We start from the raw sequence: 19,037 nt of genomic DNA on the forward strand, positions 1-19,037 counted from the left end.
CATATGATACCATACTAAAAACTCCTTGTCATAGGGGGGGCATCATCATGGTTAACATTTTTCTATCACTGTACAAATAAGTACAATTTGCTTTCATAAAAGTGGTGCAGCTCTGTTGGTTTCAGAAAATAACACCACATACCTGGTTTGTTGCATTAAGCACTTGTGCATAGTTGATGCATCCAGGGTTGATGGCATCCACCAAGTCAATGATGGGCTTTGCATCACAAATGCAAGGGTCCTGGAAGCTACGGATTTGTGATGTCTTCTGAGCAGACTTCAGCTGCACAGACAAAAGAATTTCTTGAAATCACAGCAGGTGAAAAGCATAATGCATAAACAATAAGCCAGGATGGGGCCAAAACCAAAACATTCAAAAGCAAAAGGTTAGAAGAACAAACTAGCCTCAATATATCACAGTGCACAGTGATTTCAAAACCTGCCTGATCTTCTTAACATATGCACAGAATTTCTAGATAAAATGCCAAATGCGTGGTTGGCCATAAAAAGGATACATCAAACTCCCTGATGTCATGCCATATTCGTTTATGTTAAAGATTAGGCTTCCCCCCACTACAAGAAGTGGAAATGCTATAGACATGGCAGCAGTCTACTTGCTCTTCGTTGAGTACAAACCATCTAATTAATAATTTGCCTGCATAAAATCCTGATAGCAGAAATTCTGGTGGTAATCTTAAGTACCATTACAGGCTGTAACGTGAGAACTTGAGTGACTAAAGCAGAGTGCATAGCCACAAATAGAAGTTGGAATTACATTCTTGGACCACTCGCCAACAGGGAGCCTGTTTGCAAGCTGACATTGTTGAAGCATTGGCTTTCAGACTGAGGCTCTCCCTGAACCCTTATTCGGTTTTCTTTGACTCCACATAGCCCTCTCCAGCTCATTCTGCCCTTGTTGGACCATTCTTATTGTACACCTTCAGCTGCTCCCTTAGCAGCTGTGAATAACCAAATGCGACAAAGAGCCATCATGTTAAATTTAAAAAATTATGCTTTTAGCTTGCTGGCCCAATACGTGGAGTTTAATGTTTTGAGGAAGCATGTAAACTATGAAATACAACACAAATATTGTTCTTTTAATATGCTGCAATACAAAACGAGTTTTTTTTTTAAATTTAACTAGAATCTAAGTGCGGCTAGGATTCTTTTCCAGTGTTGCACTGAATTTTATTTGATGAACATCTGCATGATCGCTGTCTACATTTGTGATGGAACCCAAGTGAGAACGACGGTTTTTCCAGGTTCCTTCAAGCGCTTTGCTTGGCGCACACTCATAAACGCAGAAGTGCTGCAAAATCATTAAGGCTTCCGCAACAGTTTTCGCAGTGCAATGCACAAACATTGGTCTCTCTTCACAAAACGGCCCCGTCGCGTTTTGAGGATGCTTCACTGCAAAGTCCACCCGGCGAAACATTGCGGTGAAGCGTGCCCAGTGGTGAAACCATATGAGCAGAGCGCAGTTTCAGCGTACCGGAGGTAGCAAGTGGGTGCACGCGAGGGATATATGTGGAGCCGTTATAACAGCATTACAAAAAAAAAAAAAAAAAGGAAAACAGGAGCAAGTTCAGGCACACTTAATGGCCAATAACCCCGACTCTTGGTCGAATACGGGGCAGCAGCTTTTAAATCGACTGTAGATTCGCCTCGCCTCCCTGGTCTAACCACCGCCGTCTATTTCCCTTTGAAACCATCAGTGAAAATATTTACATCCCGCCGCTACCGAAAAACACTCAACCGGAGCACAATTACTATTCATTGCTAGAACTAAGGCACATCACAAGCAATACCTTCCGTCCACCCCTGCTGCCGTTATGTAGATGCCGCTGAATATCACCACCAGTCCGCATTCGCGGCAGAAGTGACCGAAAATGCTCACAGTTAAACTCGAACCAACCCATCGAAGCGGAAGAGGCGTCAATAGCCCTTGAGATTACTCAATCCCCCGCAAAATACATTTTCTTTGATTAAAAGATAGCCATCTCCAGTTTTGCAGAGAAAAACTCACACCCCAACCACTAGCACCTTCCAATCTGCTCAGCGCACTGCAGACACCTGGGCAACACAGCCGCCCACGAACAAGCCTGTGCTATCGTCAACCGTGCAGTGGACGGTTTGTAGTCATTTCGCAGTGCGAGGGCCCACCTCCTCACCTATCACGATATTTCCATGCATTATAGAAACTCCCGCAAATTCTGACCCCTTCTCAAATTTCCCTTACCGTAACCAAAAAGGTGGTACGGCGTCGACCGCAAACCGCCACTATACCACCCCCTTTGCTAGTCATCGTCATATATAGAGGGAAAATATTCTAATTGTATATTTTACACAAGCGCCAGAGCTGATTTCACGTAGAAACAAAGGAGCGACTGTAGGATGCTCTGCGCAGCTCACAACGTGAGCTACATCTTCGCATCGTCAACGAGGCCTTTTGTTCCGCGGGGCCTTTTGCCCCACAGCACAAAACATACCCGTCATTTAGAGCGACCCGAGGGAATGCCGCCGCCTTGCCCATACACTTTCCTCTTCCTCACTCTCGCCAAGCCACCTAAATGGCTCAAAAATTTTGCAAACCAAGCAACACCAAGCAGAGTCCAAAACGGCACGACAGGCCGATCCGCTCGCCCAATCGCTGCCGAAGGCTAGTACAGTAGTTAAGGACAGCGAAACTGAAACTATGCGACTACGTTTTGTTTCGGAAAAATGGTCTACTTGCGATTGTCGTCGTGCGCGAAATGAGCTGGCACCGCTATTCCAAACAAACAAGATTCGGCAAGGTCTATTTTTCTGTTTGCTGGCCGCGTGTCATACTTGACATGATCCCCCGTCCGAATTACCTGAAGCGAAACCGTCCACTATTCGAATTAACGAGCGACCGGCGCCATAGGCTTATATGGGTGTCGGTCGGAATCGTATTCCTAGTTAACGAGATTTCACTGTATTGGTAGGAGCAGTGATTTATTTATGGGCTGTCTCAATCAGAGTATATTATGTACAAACCTTTCCATTTGCCCACTGGACAATCTCCTGCTCCACAATGGGATGACCAGTGCCAGCCAGTTGCGTAAGCACCGAGAGCGTGTAGGCACGCATCAGCTGCCAGACGAGTGCCAGGGTCAGCGTCGCGTTGCCCTCGAACAGGTCCTGGCCAGCCACTCCCACAAGCGAAAATCCCTGCTTACGGCCCAGCTCCACAGCATAGTTGCAGTTCTCCAGGCGCTCCATGAAACCCTTGAGCCGACTAAAGCTCCGATGCACACGCGTCCAGTTCACCAGGCCTGGCTTGATCACATCAAACAACTGGAAGATGATGAGGCCATCAGCCAGGTCACTGTACAGCCAGTTCACATATGGGCTAACGCCCATTGAGTTAATCCAGTTACGATACGTCTTCTCCTCGCGGGTCTCTTCGAGGCCCTCGAGTCCTTCCAAGGCATTGCCGTCCTCAGGGACATCCAGTGCTGGGTGGTTGTTGAACAAGTTGGCCACGAAGGCTACGTTCAGCTTGTAGACGCCATCGACCACGTCTTGCGGGCTCAGGAAAGATCGGCAGTTTATCTTGTCTGCCTGCTGAAGCATGACCTCGGCACGTTGCAGAAGGTCTGGTTCGCGCATCGCCTCGACTGTGACACCTGATCCCACGGGAGCGATCTGTCGCAGCAGGATGGTGTAGATCTCCGAGTCACGTACGTCGGAGGTGAAATTTGTGAGACGCCGTTTTGTGCCGGCACGTTCCAGGTGATAGTTGACCCAGCGCAGGAGAATGGCCTCGGGCGCCAGGTGAAGCAAGTGAGCCATGTCCTCACCAGGCTTGACCAGCTGCACAAGTCCGGGGCAGTGCTGCAGCGTAATTTGGTTGAAAAGCCCAATCTTGATTATCTGCCAGAGGAGGCCCAGCACAAGATGCGGCTTCCCGCGAGCTAAGTCGTGCGCATCGATGTTGACAATGCTACATCCAATGGACTGAGCAGAGCTGAGAGCCAGGGTCAAGTTCTCGTGTTTTGTGTAGACGGTGAGGCCCTTCTTGTTGATGGCCCGTTCGTCGATGGTCTCAGGGCAGGAATGGTTGATCATCTTGCAGAGAAGGATGCCGTCTTTGACGCGCTCATACAGTGTCTCACCAGGCATCTCAATAGGTAACAGGTGGGCCAGGTCCGGATCAGAACCGAGGTTCCGATTTATCCAGTCGGAAAAGGCTGCTCGTTCCTCATGACGAACGGAATGTGTCGTGCCTTCACTCGAAGCCTCGGACATGCCTCCCAGCGTCTGTACATTGTCCTACAGTGAAGAGAAAAATCTCCCTGAAGCGTATACATCAACTCAGACCTAAAAATGTAAGCCTAATCCAAACAGAAACATGCAGTGGATAAATGCCACTTGACTCATCCTTATTAGCTCAGAATTCTTTACTGAATCCAAACTGCACTAATTTTCTTTGGACGCGCCAATCTATAAAAAAAAAGCCGCATGTGCAAGATGCAGCGACCTTGATTTCAGTGAATTGAATACTATTGTCCTGCGAAATAGCAGATTCACCAGATCTTGATTTTGCATGTCAGGTGCTACTAAAAAAATTACGAGGGACTTTAACGACTAAAGTAGTGAAAGGCGAAAGCCTGAGTGCCGCATCCTGCTACGCAACTGGTATTATTAGTAATTGATTAATTAATTAGTAATTAGTAATTAGTTTAGTAATTAATTACATTATATGTTAATTATTACATTACGTATTGTTCATCATTGGTAATTAGTTAATATATAGTCGTAAATTAGTAATTAGTCATTGACTGACATATGGCCATGTAAGGCACGCATTCGCGCAAACTGGTAGTGCTCTGTGATTGGTCGAGACCTCTATGACGTCATCCCGCCTAGGCCAATTAAAGCCGCTGCAAAAGCGGGCACATTTTGTCCATGACAGCATGAGCCATTAAAGGCTTTCGCCTTAATATGGAAACAGACGATAATATGAATGCGATGCGCACAGCACCTAAAGAAGACGCCAAGAAACAGTTGTGCTCCGAACCTTTTTGGACAGCATGGCCTTGAATCCTGCCGACACCTCCTGGCCCCGCAACTCAGTGTAAATTTGTTCGAACTCGGCCAGGGACAGGCGTCCTGGTTCAGCCAGGGCACCACGCCGCCTCTCCCTGTCCTCGATCATCTGTCGCACCTTCCACTGGGGCAGCTTGAAGCCCACCATCGCCAGGGCATCCCGCAGACTCGACAGCTCCACATAGCCTTTGCTGAGCTGCAAAACACACCAGGGAAACCACGTAAAGCAACCACTCCACCACACTGCTGCATAGTAAGTTAAGGTATGATGAAGTGACTCCACTGTGGCGCGTTTAGCGTATGCAAATAATCCGTTCGTGGCAAGGTGCGATAGCTGGTGGTAGCACTGCGTGCCCTGAGGCACAAGAGAGGGGCTCCAACAGCAGCAGAGATACAGCAAGAACAAGTCTTGAACATCTTTGTCTCAGCACTGGTACCTTATAACGCGACGAAAAGCTTAAACGCACTCGAAAAAAAAACAAGAAGCTTAGTGATTTACTTTCTGACTGAACACTAAAAATAATAACCAAACATTTACCATCGGGATTACAAGTTTAGCAAGGAGACATGATCGAGTTAATGCTACACCATGGTTTTAGAAGGCAAGGAAAGAAAGTCGGTGGTTGCACCACGGCCCCACAAACGCCAAAAAGCCAACACATAAGTTCGAGTCGCAAATATCGAAACAGGGGATTCTAAAGTGCAGCGGGAGATTCGGAAAGCATATATTAAGATATGTAGGAGAAAGAACAGCTTGGCTTGGTTTATGGGGTTTAACGCCCCAAATGTTACTCAGGAGCTCCGGAAATTTCGAATACCTGGGATTCCTGAATGTTTACTGATACCGGACAGTGCACGGGTGTCATGCTTAGCCCTCAGTCGAAACGCGACCGTCGCGGCTCAGATCAAACTCGGGTACCCCATCTCAATTGTCGAGCGCCTTTACCACTGAGTCACCGGGGCGAGGTACTATCCAAAAAAAAGTAAAAAAACTTGGTTTGGTTTGTGGTGTTTAACGTCCCAAAGCGAACCAGGCAATGAAGACGCCGTAGTGGAGGACTCCGCAAATTTCGACCACTTGGGGTTCTTTAACGTGCACCGACATCGCAAAGCAAAGCGGCCGCAACGGCATGGCTTCGATCCCGCATCCTTGGGCAGAGTAGTCGAGCGCCCTACCCACTGCAACAACACGGTGAATTGAAAAACTTAACTTCATTTACAGCGCACAGCAAAGCTTTATTTCATTCTCGCGGCTGTAACGCCCCAAGTGGCCTTCAGTCTGCAATAGCGAACCAAAAGCTGGACATCGACCTATTATGCACGGGCCCAAACAAAGCCCGGGCCTGCAACTAAGCCCGGTATCGGCCTGGCCCAGTGACTTCTGGTCTGGGCCCGGTCCAGGCCGGACGAAACAGCTAATATACTGGCCCGAGCCCATACAATGCTTTAATTGGGGCTGGTTATCCCTTTATTTTCAGACGTTTCCACACTGACTATTCACCGGAAATTTACTCTCATTGTAATGACCAAGGAACATTCCATGACTGAAGGACATAGAGGGCCGCATGTCTCGACGCGAAAACAGCTGGGGCAGCTTACATCCAGTAAACAGAGAACCCCTTCGAATGGTATCACCAGGTTAAGTAAGACTGTCTTGCGAATTGACTCAATGGATCGTATTACCACGAAATGAGCATTGCCGGGGACGCTGACAGCACCCCACTTGGATTACGCAGACAACTTGTTTCATTGGTAAGTAAGTCAGCGATGACACCAGTATAAGGCGGCTATAGAGGCCACAGCTAAGGTAGCTTTAGCGAATAAACGATTGAAAGAATAGGCACGCGTAGCAGCAGTCAAGTCCGCCGAAGCGGCGAAGCAAGATGCTGCCGCAAGAGACACCGCGAGTACCTCCTTCAGGTCTACACCGGATTCTCTTACAAAGCCGAAGCTGTGAAGAGACCGTGGTAAGAGTTTTGATGCTGTTGCAACGCCACCATATTTCGCTTTTAAACACGGAGCAAATATATGCTAAACGCAAAGCGAATATATGCTAACTGATATCAAGCAGGAATGAGCACGAGCAAGGCAAGCAAAGAGAGCTCTAACGTACCTGCACTCAAAGCAGGTGATATTGGAAGTTTGCGGGACAACAAGGTAGCACTTGAGGCAGGACCACAGCTCTTCAATACAACACAGTTGCGAAACTTTCCATACGGCCGATGTATAAAAAAACGGAGACTCTGACTGGTCAAAATTTGTGTGTTTACGGATAGTGGCGGCGCCTGTGGCCATTAAAGGAAACTGCGTCTAAGCCGCAAACTTCAGGATTGTTGACATATGCACAGATGCAATTCGCAAATAAAATTACCCGAAGAGAGATGCAGCAACAAACATTTAAACATAACAGACGTATAAATAATTAGGAGGAAAAATAAAACACAAAGGATGCCATTTTTCAAAAGATAATGGCGGCAATAGCAGATACATTTTATTAACCTCTTTTCAATTCATAAGCACCCGAAAGATACATACTGAAGCTATATTTGAAGCGGTTTTCACAAATTGTTCTGGTAAAAAAGCTCTAGGCACGAAAGCATTAGGCTTAGACATATTTGAGAGACGCCACGGAATTTCCCTGAAAGCGGCTTCGCTGACGACGACGTAGTGGATATTGCTCAGCTAATTTAAAAAAAAAAAAAAAAAACCTTCCGCCAACCGCATCTAGACACACATTACGATTATGTCAAATTATTAAAAACTTGCAATCCATTCACGGGGAGCAGACGGCGTTTCTGATTTAACAAGCGACCGCTAGTTGAAAATTTTGGCGCTCGGGTTCAAGTGTACACGCCGCCCGGCAATATTCGACAGCCGGCCGCTGTGCATAACAAGTCACGCCCGAACCCGTCTGCCTCCGTGGCCTTTGTATTCGAAGTGGATCAAATCAAGCGGATTCAGAAACAGCTGCAAGCAGCTTGCAGCAGGAAGCAGGTGCACGTACAGGTGCCGCCGGAAAGCGCTGGAAACAGGACGAAAAAGTTGGGGACGTCTGTAGCCACGTCGCTGAACTGTTACGTCACTTTTCTTTACGCATAAAACGACAGTACTGAAAGCAAAAAAAAAAAAAATGGAAGAGTCTTCGCGCAGGCGGAAATAAGCGCTGCGGTTTACAATGGCGATCATAAAAGTAAATGCGCGTTTGTCGAACATGCGCTGTTAACAAAACCCAGCCTAGAGCAGGACATAAAAGGGATGACCGCGGTGACTAGAGTACCTTGTACACGCAGTGAAAGAGGGCACTTTAGACAGACTCGAGAACAGTACATGGAACATATTTTAATTTCAGCAAGTTCGATCACATGACTGGCGTTGCGGCCTATTGTGACATCGTGCGTCGTTTCGTATCAGTCGTTTAGGCAGGAACTTCCTTACGTGTTCCGTGCTATTGCCAGCCATATTGTCCTGTTCTGATAGGAGTTGTCTCGAGTATTGCAAGTTGTCTTGTGCTGCGCTATCTCGATAAGAGTTCGCTTGTGTTACATGCTGTATTGTCAGAAGCTTATTTCCTGCCGTGTGACGTTCATTTACCAAATACTGAGCCCTGACAATGCTGGATCAAATGGTATACCTCATTCAGATCCCATGAACAGCCCCGCGCCTACAAACATGTATTTCTCCTGTATCCGGTAAGGCACGCGAAAACACCACAAAATACAAGCGCTCGCGCGAGCAAGAAAAAAAAAAAGAGCAGCAAGACAATCAACTTCGCAAATTATTACACCCAGCGGCACGCATTCGTACAAAGCCAAATTTCCTAGGCAGAACAGATTTCGCACAAAACGCAAAGACAGGCGTCGATGTCGGTATGCCGACAGCTGCAGGAAGAACGGACCAAATATTGCCAAAAATAAACAAACCAGACAGTAAAACAAAAAGACGGGGAAGGAACGCCGTCCCAGATAACGTTTCACCCCGGGAAGAGAATGACGGCTCCGTCGGACCCCGAACAATGAAGCCGCATTTTCCTTTGATTCCGCACGGCTGTAAAGCCGCGAAAGTAGGAGAATCCCCCTCACACCCTGCCCCATTCCACCAAACAATAGCGCGTCTCTGTTGCAGTTTCAACTCACGCTGTTGGTGCCACATGAGAACTGCTACGACACGGCCGTCTACGCGTCGTTATATAGCATTGTCTCCATGTTGGTCAACTTGGATTGCTTCCCCGTCTCGCCTTTTTTTTTTTTTTTTTGTCCCTCTTGTCACAAACGACGGCACATTTTTCAGTGTGACGACGGAGCTCTGAACTGCTGGCTTATGATATAAATCTTTCTTTCGGCGCTGGTAGAAACCTTTATATCATAAACTAGAATTTGTATATAAAAACGCGGTATAAACATTCTGAGTGTTACCGCGATATCTACCAGAAAAAAAAAAGTATCAATTAACACCGAGAGAAGCCCTACCATGCTAGTCGACGCGCACGACTCTAAAAAAGAAAAGAAAGTTGTACTGAATGTTTACAATCAAATTTTGTCACGTATGTAAGATCTATAACACTGCGCAGGTCGATAACATGCAAGTTTTATGAGCTACGGGCCCACCGAAGCTTACACCTCGAACACTTTACCTGCTAGGTGCAATATAAGAAGGGCTTTCTGGCGGGCTAGTTGGTGCTTGTCGTTCATGATTAAACTGCGCGAAAAAAACACGGACAGAGGCAGAAAACACGTACACACACAGAGCGCATCTGCGCTAGCTGCAAGTGCGAACATAAGTAACCGGAGTACTTTTTCCACTGCAATTAAAATCGCGCCTCCTGCACTAGAGATAAGAGAACAATATTTGTCCAAGGTAAAGGTCATTGGCGTCTACTACCGCACATAGCACGACTGAGAGTTTCAATTATGGAACGCGGTAAATAATTTCAGCACACTGACAACTGTGACGTGCTGCAACCGTCGTATTTGGCAAGTGGCCGACTAATTATTATCTATTATTATTATTGTTATTATTACTTCGATGTGTTTCCGGTCACGCGATGAGTAATTTAATGGCACGTACGCACAGAGCGAAGGCGTAAAGGCCGAGCCACGGCTCCCCTTCAAGCATGAGAACCGAGTGATCCCAGTATCCACGATAACTAAAACCCGAACCTCACGATCAAGCTAACCATTTAGGGAGGCAAGATATGAGCTGAGGTCGTGTAGAGAAACCAGTGCTAAGAGTGCGGCCCTGCCTGCAGTGCAGTGGTCCAACCAATGACCCCCAAGACAAAAATTCGCCGGCGCTTACTGACCAGTTCCCGGTGTAACCTGGTCGCGGCGACGTTCTCCGGAGGCCACAGCTGAAGCTCCCCGCAGGTAAGCTCGCTTTGCTCCTCCACCGAGGACGGTGACGTCGCCATTACGGCGGCGGCCGCCAATGGGCGACCACCTCGCCGCCAACGACGACACGCCTGTCGCGGCGGTCACCCCGGCACGCCAGGCAAAATTTTGATCGATCTTCTTCTTCCTTGGTTAATGACCCATATATCCACGAAGGGCGATTGTCGTTGTGCTCTAAAACTGGCCAGGGTTCGGTGTCGTCAGTGGTCCGACTTCATCTTCCTCTCCTTTCGATACTCATAAATTTCAAATTTCCAATCTCATTTTTGCAGTATGCAATCTCGGGCCTACAATCCCCATGGCCAATCCCCCTTGTAGGTATGTGCCATATTCAAGTGTGCGCAACCACAGACGCGTGTGCCTTAATATGGATTGCCCAACAGCAGATAGCGATCTCTTTGGCCCCGCTTTCATTGCTATCAGATCAGGTCAGCTACAACTGGTCGAGCGGGCCAAGCTAGACGGAACAGCCAGAGAGCTCCTGGACTAAGGGGTGCTTTTGGGATGTGCCTGCCTTAATTTTAATTAAGAAAAGTTTTGTACTCCTCCTCCTTTCATTGTCATAGCCAATAATCCAGTAGACCCATCGAACCTGCGCTGTAAACGCTGGCGTCTTGGATCCTCGGCTCAATAGCCCGTTGCTCTTGAGGTGCTTTGCTTTGCTTTGCTTTGCTTTGTGGGGTTTAACATCCCAAAGCGACTCAGGCTATGAGAGACGCCGTAGTGGAGGACTCCGGAAATTTCGACCACCTGGGGTTCTTTAACGTGCAATGACAGCACAGCACACGGATTCCTTGCTTTTCGCCTCCATCTAAAAGCGGCCGCCAAGGCCGGGATTCAATCCCGCGGCATTGGGAACAGTAGTCGAGCCCCGTAACCACTGCGCCACCCAGGCGGGTCCTCTAACGGTGCTTTTTATTGTTGGCCTCTGTAAACGTAGATGTATCAAATAGCTGATGAGGGGAGCGGGGTTTGGCCAAGGTGTGGTGGAGGAACAATAGTAAACCGGTGGTGACAGGGGGAGCCCTAAACTTGATAGGGATCTCTAGACAAGTCTTTCTCCGAAGTGCAAAAATGTTTTATATTTATAAATGTTTTTTATATTTATAAATGTTTTATATTTATAAATGTTTTAACCACCACCACCACCACCACCGGAAAGAGAGAACAAAATGTTCTATGGAATCAACTTCCCCACACAGGCCACAAAGGTTTGTCAGCATCCATCCACAGCTACATAAATGCTAACTTAGGCGGGGAATTCTACACCGCAAAAGCCTATGTCAACTCACACAGCTCGGGTTTGTGTGACCGATTATACGCACCGGTGTGGACAAAAGTGAACGGAGCACGCTATTTCCTTGTAACATTTTTCACGCGTTGCATAAGTGCAACGGGCAGTCTTGGTATGCGCGAACCGGCAGTAGACGCCTGTGCCTTTTTACTCGGACAAATACTGTTTTCTTATCTGCAGTGCAGGAAGCGTGATTTTAATTTGATCAGAAAAGCGTGCTCCGTTTACTAATATCTGCGCCTGTAGCTTATGATACCTTCAGAGTTTATATCCTGCGGTATTTCGTAAAGCATTGTTCGGGGTTCACAATAACAACTGCCTGGTAATAAAACTGTCAGGATTGCAACGCAAAGAGTCCATATACACTACACGAACGACACCCAAATGGCTTGTACCTAAGATCCGAACAAATTATGGTTACCAAATGCTGAGCTACACTCTCCCACATGAATTAAATAAACAGTATGAACGAATGTATAAATAATGAAAAATCGATTGTTTTATGTTTGTTCTTGTTTCTAAAAATGATATTATGCTATGTACCACTGCAATGCCTCTGTGGGGTGCGTCGGCCTCGTCAAGCCTTTCTACTGGCTTTTTGCCGGCGCACCCAACATCCTCAAGATGTTAAATAAACATTATTCTTATTCTTATTCTTATCTGTATGATATGTGTTGCAACTGCCGAAAACTGCGTATTCACCAGGAGAATGAAATTGGAGGAGGGATAATACTTCAAATGCACTAATGAATCAGGTACGTATTTAAATGAGGTGGCTGAGTGGCCAAAGGTCCATACACAACGCGGATTGCTTTGACCTTTTCCCCCGTGTATGCATCCTCTGAAGGGCACCCAGAACAGACTTTCACCAATATCCTCTACCTTTGCTCTCAGCTGCAGTCGCCCTCCGCATGACAACCAACAGATATAGAGCGATGGGAGATCGCGGCGTCCAGCTCGGATCCGGCTGCACAACAGCAGCTGGTGGACTCGGCTCTAAGAGTCGCTGAGAGCTACAAGCTTCCGGAATGATATCGAGCCGATCCACCAGGATAGGCTTTGATTATAAGGCTCATGAATCAATAAATGTTTCACTACAACCACCAGAGTAAGAACAAGAAAACACCAAGGGAAAAAACTCAAAATATCTTTTTGTAAAGTTTCAAGCCAGATTAACCTGATGGACAAACTGCAAGATAACTCGTGATACATGAAAGGAAGTTGTGTGCAGAAAGAATTCAAGAGCTAAAAAATTACGCGAACAATTTCTGAATATAATCAAAGAACAGCAGCATGCCAGATGATGGTAGAATATGCCAACTACCGCCTTTTCGATGGTGCCGGAGAGAGAACAAAGTGATCGGGAAATTTGTCGATGTGAAAAGTAAGAAGACCACTTAAGATATTCACGTTTTAGCGAAGCTAGAATTTTGCGGTTTGGCACGGTTTTTGGTGTTTGGAGTCCCGAAGCGACCGTTTCGATGGAGGCGAAACGAAGAGGCGCCCGTGTGCTGTGCGATGTCAGCGCACGTTAAAGAACCACAGGTTGTGGAAATTTCCGGAGTCCTCCACTACGGCGTCTCTCCATAGCCTGAGTCGCTTTGGGACGTTAAACCCAACAAACCAAACGAAACCAGAACATCCGCCTAATGCAGCCCCGCGTCAAGTGTCCATCACGAGATCTCCACTGCAGCCTTAAAAGGCGACGAGCGAGAACATATGCGACGCTTTCCAGACGCGCATCAGCGTCTCGTGCGGAGCGCTTTTGGGAAAAGTCAACACAGCGAGATGACAGGCCTCCGTCATTCACTCTTCTGCACTCCTCATCTAGTCCAAGGACGGAGCGGATGGAGAATGCCGACCATGCACCTCGGCGTATGAATGGCACCGGGCGATGTAGCCCCAACAGCGTGACCTCGACCGCGCGCACACTGACAGTCTGTCGGCGCTCGTTCAATTCAAGACGATGTGGCAACTCGAGCACAAGCGTTCGCTCCGATTACGGATGCTGAAAGCGCGAAGCTGGTAAACATCCGACAGAAACGGCCGATACGCCGTGCACCAGGTCCAGTAACGGAAGAGTTTTAAATGAAAGCTCCGCAATTTCAGAATAAACATATCAACGCGTTACTACGAGAGCACGAAAATGCTATTATTCTTGGAAGAACACAGTTGAGGAAATCCGTAAAGTCATTTCGAGCGTCTGGTACTCATTTACGTGCACCCAAACGTAAGTATGCCGGGGTTTTTCGCATAATGACCATTCTTTTCTTTTTTTTTTTTTTTTTTACATCGAAAGGCAAGCGCGGAGACAAGGCAGCGAATCTGTGCACTAGCCGCAGACTGCCATTGTCACAAGGGAATCGCGGCAGTTACGTACACAAGCGGCATTATTAATACCGTTCTTAGATAATAGGGCCAACAACTATCCTAAAGCGCGTCAAAATTAGTTTTTTTTTTTTTTTGTATGCCATCGCACACCCTCATTCCTCCTTGGCGTAGCCTGCACGAGCTGTGGCATACATCAGTGAGACTTTGGAGAATTTACTGGCTGTGGTAATTCATACACAAGAGCACTGATGGTCGTTGCGCTCGAAAAGCATGTATTTGTTTTTATTTTTACTCCAGTCTTTTATTAAAAACGAAACAAAAAGATGGAGAATAAAAAAGTCAAAGTCATAATTACAGTATTGCAATACAATATCACAATGGTGTCGTTGTGCACAAAACAGATAAAAGAAATAGAGAAAACAAATTAAATTAGGTTTATTTTGTGGAGCTTAACGTCCAAAAGAGACTTGGGCTATGAGAGACGCCGTAGTGGAGTACTCCGGAAATTTCGACCACCTGGGGTTCTTTAACCTGCACTGACGTCGCACAGCACACGGGCGCCTTGCTTTTCGCCTCCATCAAAAAGCGACCGCCGCGGCCGGGATTCGATCCCGCGTCCTTGGGAACAGTAGTCGAGCGCCCTAACCACAGCGCCACTGCGGCGGGCACAAATGAAATTACGTAAAACATCATTTATGAAATAACCTATCAAGTGCGTCTGAAGTAATGACAAGAAGCTCGGAGTCACCAGTTGACCAGCAAGATTGTTTCATACATTAATGGTTACGATAAAAGGATAATTGTTGCAGTTGTTTTCTTTTTCACAATTAACGGTCTCAAAGGAAGTGAATGTCGCCTGTGGGTGGTATAACTAACTAAAAGCATTGAGATATATCACTGCATTTTTACTTTGGGTTCAGCCATAATAATTTTCCGCCTCACTCCAGTGCGTTGCGCTATCAAGCAGTGCGAGCCGACGCAAGGGAGGTCAAAGTCGACATCTCTTCTGAGACAGATGGCGCGCGGGAAAAGGAATGCGTCCGGAATGCGAAGCTCTCGACCTAGGAGCGACAGCGATGCAACACCATACGTGCGGTGACCCGGCCACCGCGGAGGAGGTTACGCTCTCAAGTTCTTGGAAGCCAGGCCAGGCTCCTGCCACGCTTAAACAGCTCCGAAAATCTTGCAAGCCTGTGCCAGCACCCCTGCGCATCGTCCCGGAAAACATTGGTCTTCGACTACTCAAGAATGTTTCTCGCATATGGCATCGCCAAAGCGGCCTACGATGTACGCACACAGAACGACCTCTTGCGGGACGACCGCGAAACCCCTGTCAGTACAATCTACAGACCTTTCCGCACGTCCTCGCAAGTGTTGGACTGATGTGATTGGGTAGGTGCCGAGAGCCACTGTTTGGTAGCTCCTATTCCAGCAAGCTGAAACGTGGAGGCTAACCAAGAGGGTTCTTCTTAAGTTGAGGACAACTCAGAGGGCTATGGAACGAAAAATGGTAGGGGTAACGTTAAGAGATAGGAAGCGTGCAGAGTGGGTCAGAGAAATAACTCAAGTTACCGACATTGTAGTGAAAATCAAGATGAAGAAATAAGCATGGGCAGGACATGTGGTGCGAACAGAGGATAACCGATGGTCGCTTAGGGCGACAAACGGGATTCCAAGAGAAGGAAAAGCGTAGCAAGGGAGGGCAGAAAGTTAGGTGGGCGGATGAGGTTAAGAAGTTCGCAGGGGTCAAGTGGATGCAGCTAGCACAGAACCGGGTTAATTGAAGAAATATCGGAGAGGCCTTCGCCCTGCAGTGGGATAGTCAAGCTGATGATGACGACGACGACGACGACGATGATGATGATTCCAGCAAGCAATATGGTAACGCCCGGAGAGAGCTTTTTGAAAGGTTTGATTTAGTTTGGTTTGTGGGGTTTAATGTCCCAAAGCAACTCAGACTATGAGACGCTGTAGTGGAGGACTCTGGAAATTTCGACCACCTAGGGTTCTTTAATGTGCACTGACATCGCATAGCACACGGACGTCTTGCTTTTCGCCTCCATCGAAAAGCGGCCGCCGAGGCCGGGATTCGATCCCGCGTTCTTGGGAACAGTAGTCAAGCGCCGTAACCACTGCGCCACCCCTTTTTTTTTTCTTTATTGCCTAATTTATTCGCAGAGTTTACACATATAGAACATCACACACATACACACACAGAGAGAGCGAATATTACGCGACAAATACACTACATGGGTTAAAACCACGCGATTTGGGCTGCGTGATCCATTACAAATCAGTCATTTGCAGCAACACTTCCATTCTCGGAAGCCACTTCAGGCACTTCGTCTTGTGTCTTGAAAACTTCAATAAAACTCGGAACGGATTCGAGAAAATACTACCGTATTTTCCTCGCATCAACGTCTGCATGCCTGAAAGCCATTCTGGATCGCCAGATACTGTGCAGGCCCAATAACATGATCATGTCCAGCGGTAGCCCATCATCATCTTCAATAGGTAAAAATCGAATTCCGAATGCATCCACGGGTAGGTCTTTTTTAATTGTTCGTTGCAGAATGTCCCAGAAGAAAAAGGCTTCCCAACAGTCTAAGAAAACGTGTTCGATAGTTTCCGGTTTGCGGCACATGAAGCAGTGATTTCCCCAAGGTACAAAAAAAAAAAAAAAAAACCTTTCATTTCTAAATAAGTTTTAACTGCTAGTGTATTGCTATGGAGTTTGAAAACAAAAAGTTTTTGTTCCCCCTGGTACAGCCATATTTTTAACTCGCTTAAGGACTGACTTCCATGGACCTGCACAGTACAACGATCTGTACAATGGGACGGGGAGAAAGACATCGCACAAGTCCTTGTAAAGTTTCTTTCGCGTCACAGTTGATAAATATTAAAACGAAAATCGGGCTTGCAATACACGACATGACATGTACACTTCTTTAAGGATTCCGAAAATCCTCCCTTGCATGCTCGCCGAACTTGCAACAAACTTTGGTAGTACTCTGTTCAATCTAACCTGACACACAGTTCGTAAAAATGGGTCCTTTGTATCACGAAAGAAAATAAAACGGTTAACCACTTGGCGCAAATACAAATGCGCCAAAACCAACTCCTCCCGAGCGGACGCGATGAAACAATCTGGTTCGGCGGGTGTGCTCCCAAGTACTTCCCCACACAAACATGGCGAACACACGGTGAAATCTCTGCACATTCACACGAGAACAATGCAGTACTTGTAACACGTACCATATCTTGGTAACAAGAAATAAATTACAAATCGTAGCACGTGCAAATAGAGACAAACCGAATCATTTTAGTTTGTCGGCCGTCTCACGTACTTCTAAAACCTGCTGGTTCCATTATGACACATTGTCTCGGTAGTTTTCCAGTGGCACTCCTAAATACTTCACTGGGGTTGTTACCCAAGGCATGCTCACGAAATTCGCAGGGGTTGTGTGCCACTCTGCATGCTAGAAACCCAGACACTTATTCCAGTTCACCGCACTACCACTCACGAACAAAAGTCCTTCAACAATTTGACAACACTGCGAATGCTTTCGTAGTCGGTACAGAAGACGGCAATGTCATCGGCATACGCAAATATGCGGACCTCTGCTGCATGCAAACGAAAACCTCGGATACTGCTGCTCTCGATAATGCTCAGACAAAATGGTTCAATATACAAGTAGAAAAACAATGGTGACAGGAGGCAACCTTGACGCACAGAGCGTTGCACTTGGATGCGCTCCCCCACCTTCTTATTTGCTGTCAGGCGCGTCGTGCACCCTCTGTACGCCATTGCGACTCCTTTGCGAATAACTGAGCTCACATTTGCATGCTCTAAAACTGATAACAAGACATCATGCGGCAGCTTGTCGAAAGCTTTCTCTAGGTCAAGCTGGAGTGTTGCGACGCCTTGCATGAGAGTGTTGCCATGCACCACTGCGCCACCCCGGCGGGGGGTACAGGGGGCTCACTCAAACGTCGAAAATGTTTGACCCGTTGCGGGAAAGATGCATCCAGCACCGAGTCTTGCGCCGTATGCAATGCACGTCAGTCCAGCGAGCAATGAGGCAACTTTTATAGGGAGCGCTTCTAGAAATATTTGTTTGCTTGGCCGAAAAGTTTTCCTTCAACGACGAACCATCCTCTGCGCGTCCCCCCTCCTGTCCTTATCCGCAGGCTCGAGTGGAGGCGGCCACACTCGACAGAGGCCACTGGGATCTGCCACTATCTGAAACAGCCACGTACTCGAGATGACGACGGGGGCAAAGCGCCGCAAGGAGGGGCCCTGATACGGGGCTCTCGACCGCCGCCCAGCAGAGGGATACAGTGACAAGTGCGTCGTTGCGCAAGGCGCGCTGGCGACGTGACTTCACGGGGATCTCGCACGAGACCCTCGAGCAATCCGCATTTTTAGGGCCCTGCGAATAAGCGCGCCGTTCCTGGAGACCTGAGAGCGCGAGGCCAAGAAAACGAACAGCCTAAAACGGCGCGAGACTGGGCTGTAAAAAAACTACGACCATAAAGCCCGAGGTTTCCTAAGCCGCGCGGCGGCCATCGATCACCGTGTCCTCGATATGCACACCCTCATCATCGCCCCGCTACTGACATGCCCTTTTCGGTTAGGGATGCCACGTGGTTACATACCACGCGATCACTGCGCACTTTAAGTCTCTGCGTAAAAAGTATCCACCGACACACAAATTGATCACAAAAAGTTTAGAGGTATTCTGGAAGTCACTCCAAACTAAATGTAAGCCAATAAAATATACGCGTTGCATCTGTTCATCTCTATAAAGCGATAAATGTAAGTTTTGCTCCCACATAGTGAACATATATCGCGTAATTTGGCCCTATCTTAAGCGGGTGCCCGCGAGTCAAATCATTAGAAATGAAGAGCAATGGCAGATCTCTCCGTTCAGTCCTGACCATGAGTCAGG

General features: G+C 47.4%; 1 protein-coding gene across 1 annotated transcript in view; it reads right to left on the minus strand.

Annotated features, from left to right (window-relative positions):
• Fim (plastin-2 fimbrin) overlaps window positions 1–19,037 on the minus strand; it is a 43,869-nt gene that overhangs the window by 2,998 nt on the left and 21,834 nt on the right. The window contains exons 2-4 of the mRNA XM_084576290.1: window positions 5,045–5,269; window positions 3,019–4,296; window positions 143–283 (exon numbers count right to left, since the gene is read on the minus strand). Of these exons, the coding sequence (XP_084432416.1) occupies window positions 143–283; window positions 3,019–4,296; window positions 5,045–5,269 (1,644 nt within the window). The remainder of the gene's footprint in view (window positions 1–142; window positions 284–3,018; window positions 4,297–5,044; window positions 5,270–19,037) is intronic.

The sequence above is a fragment of the Amblyomma maculatum genome, chromosome 8 (assembly GCF_055883805.1).
Source record: "Amblyomma maculatum isolate TAMU_Amacu chromosome 8, ASM5588380v1, whole genome shotgun sequence".
NCBI classification, from domain to species: Eukaryota; Metazoa; Arthropoda; class Arachnida; order Ixodida; family Ixodidae; genus Amblyomma; species Amblyomma maculatum.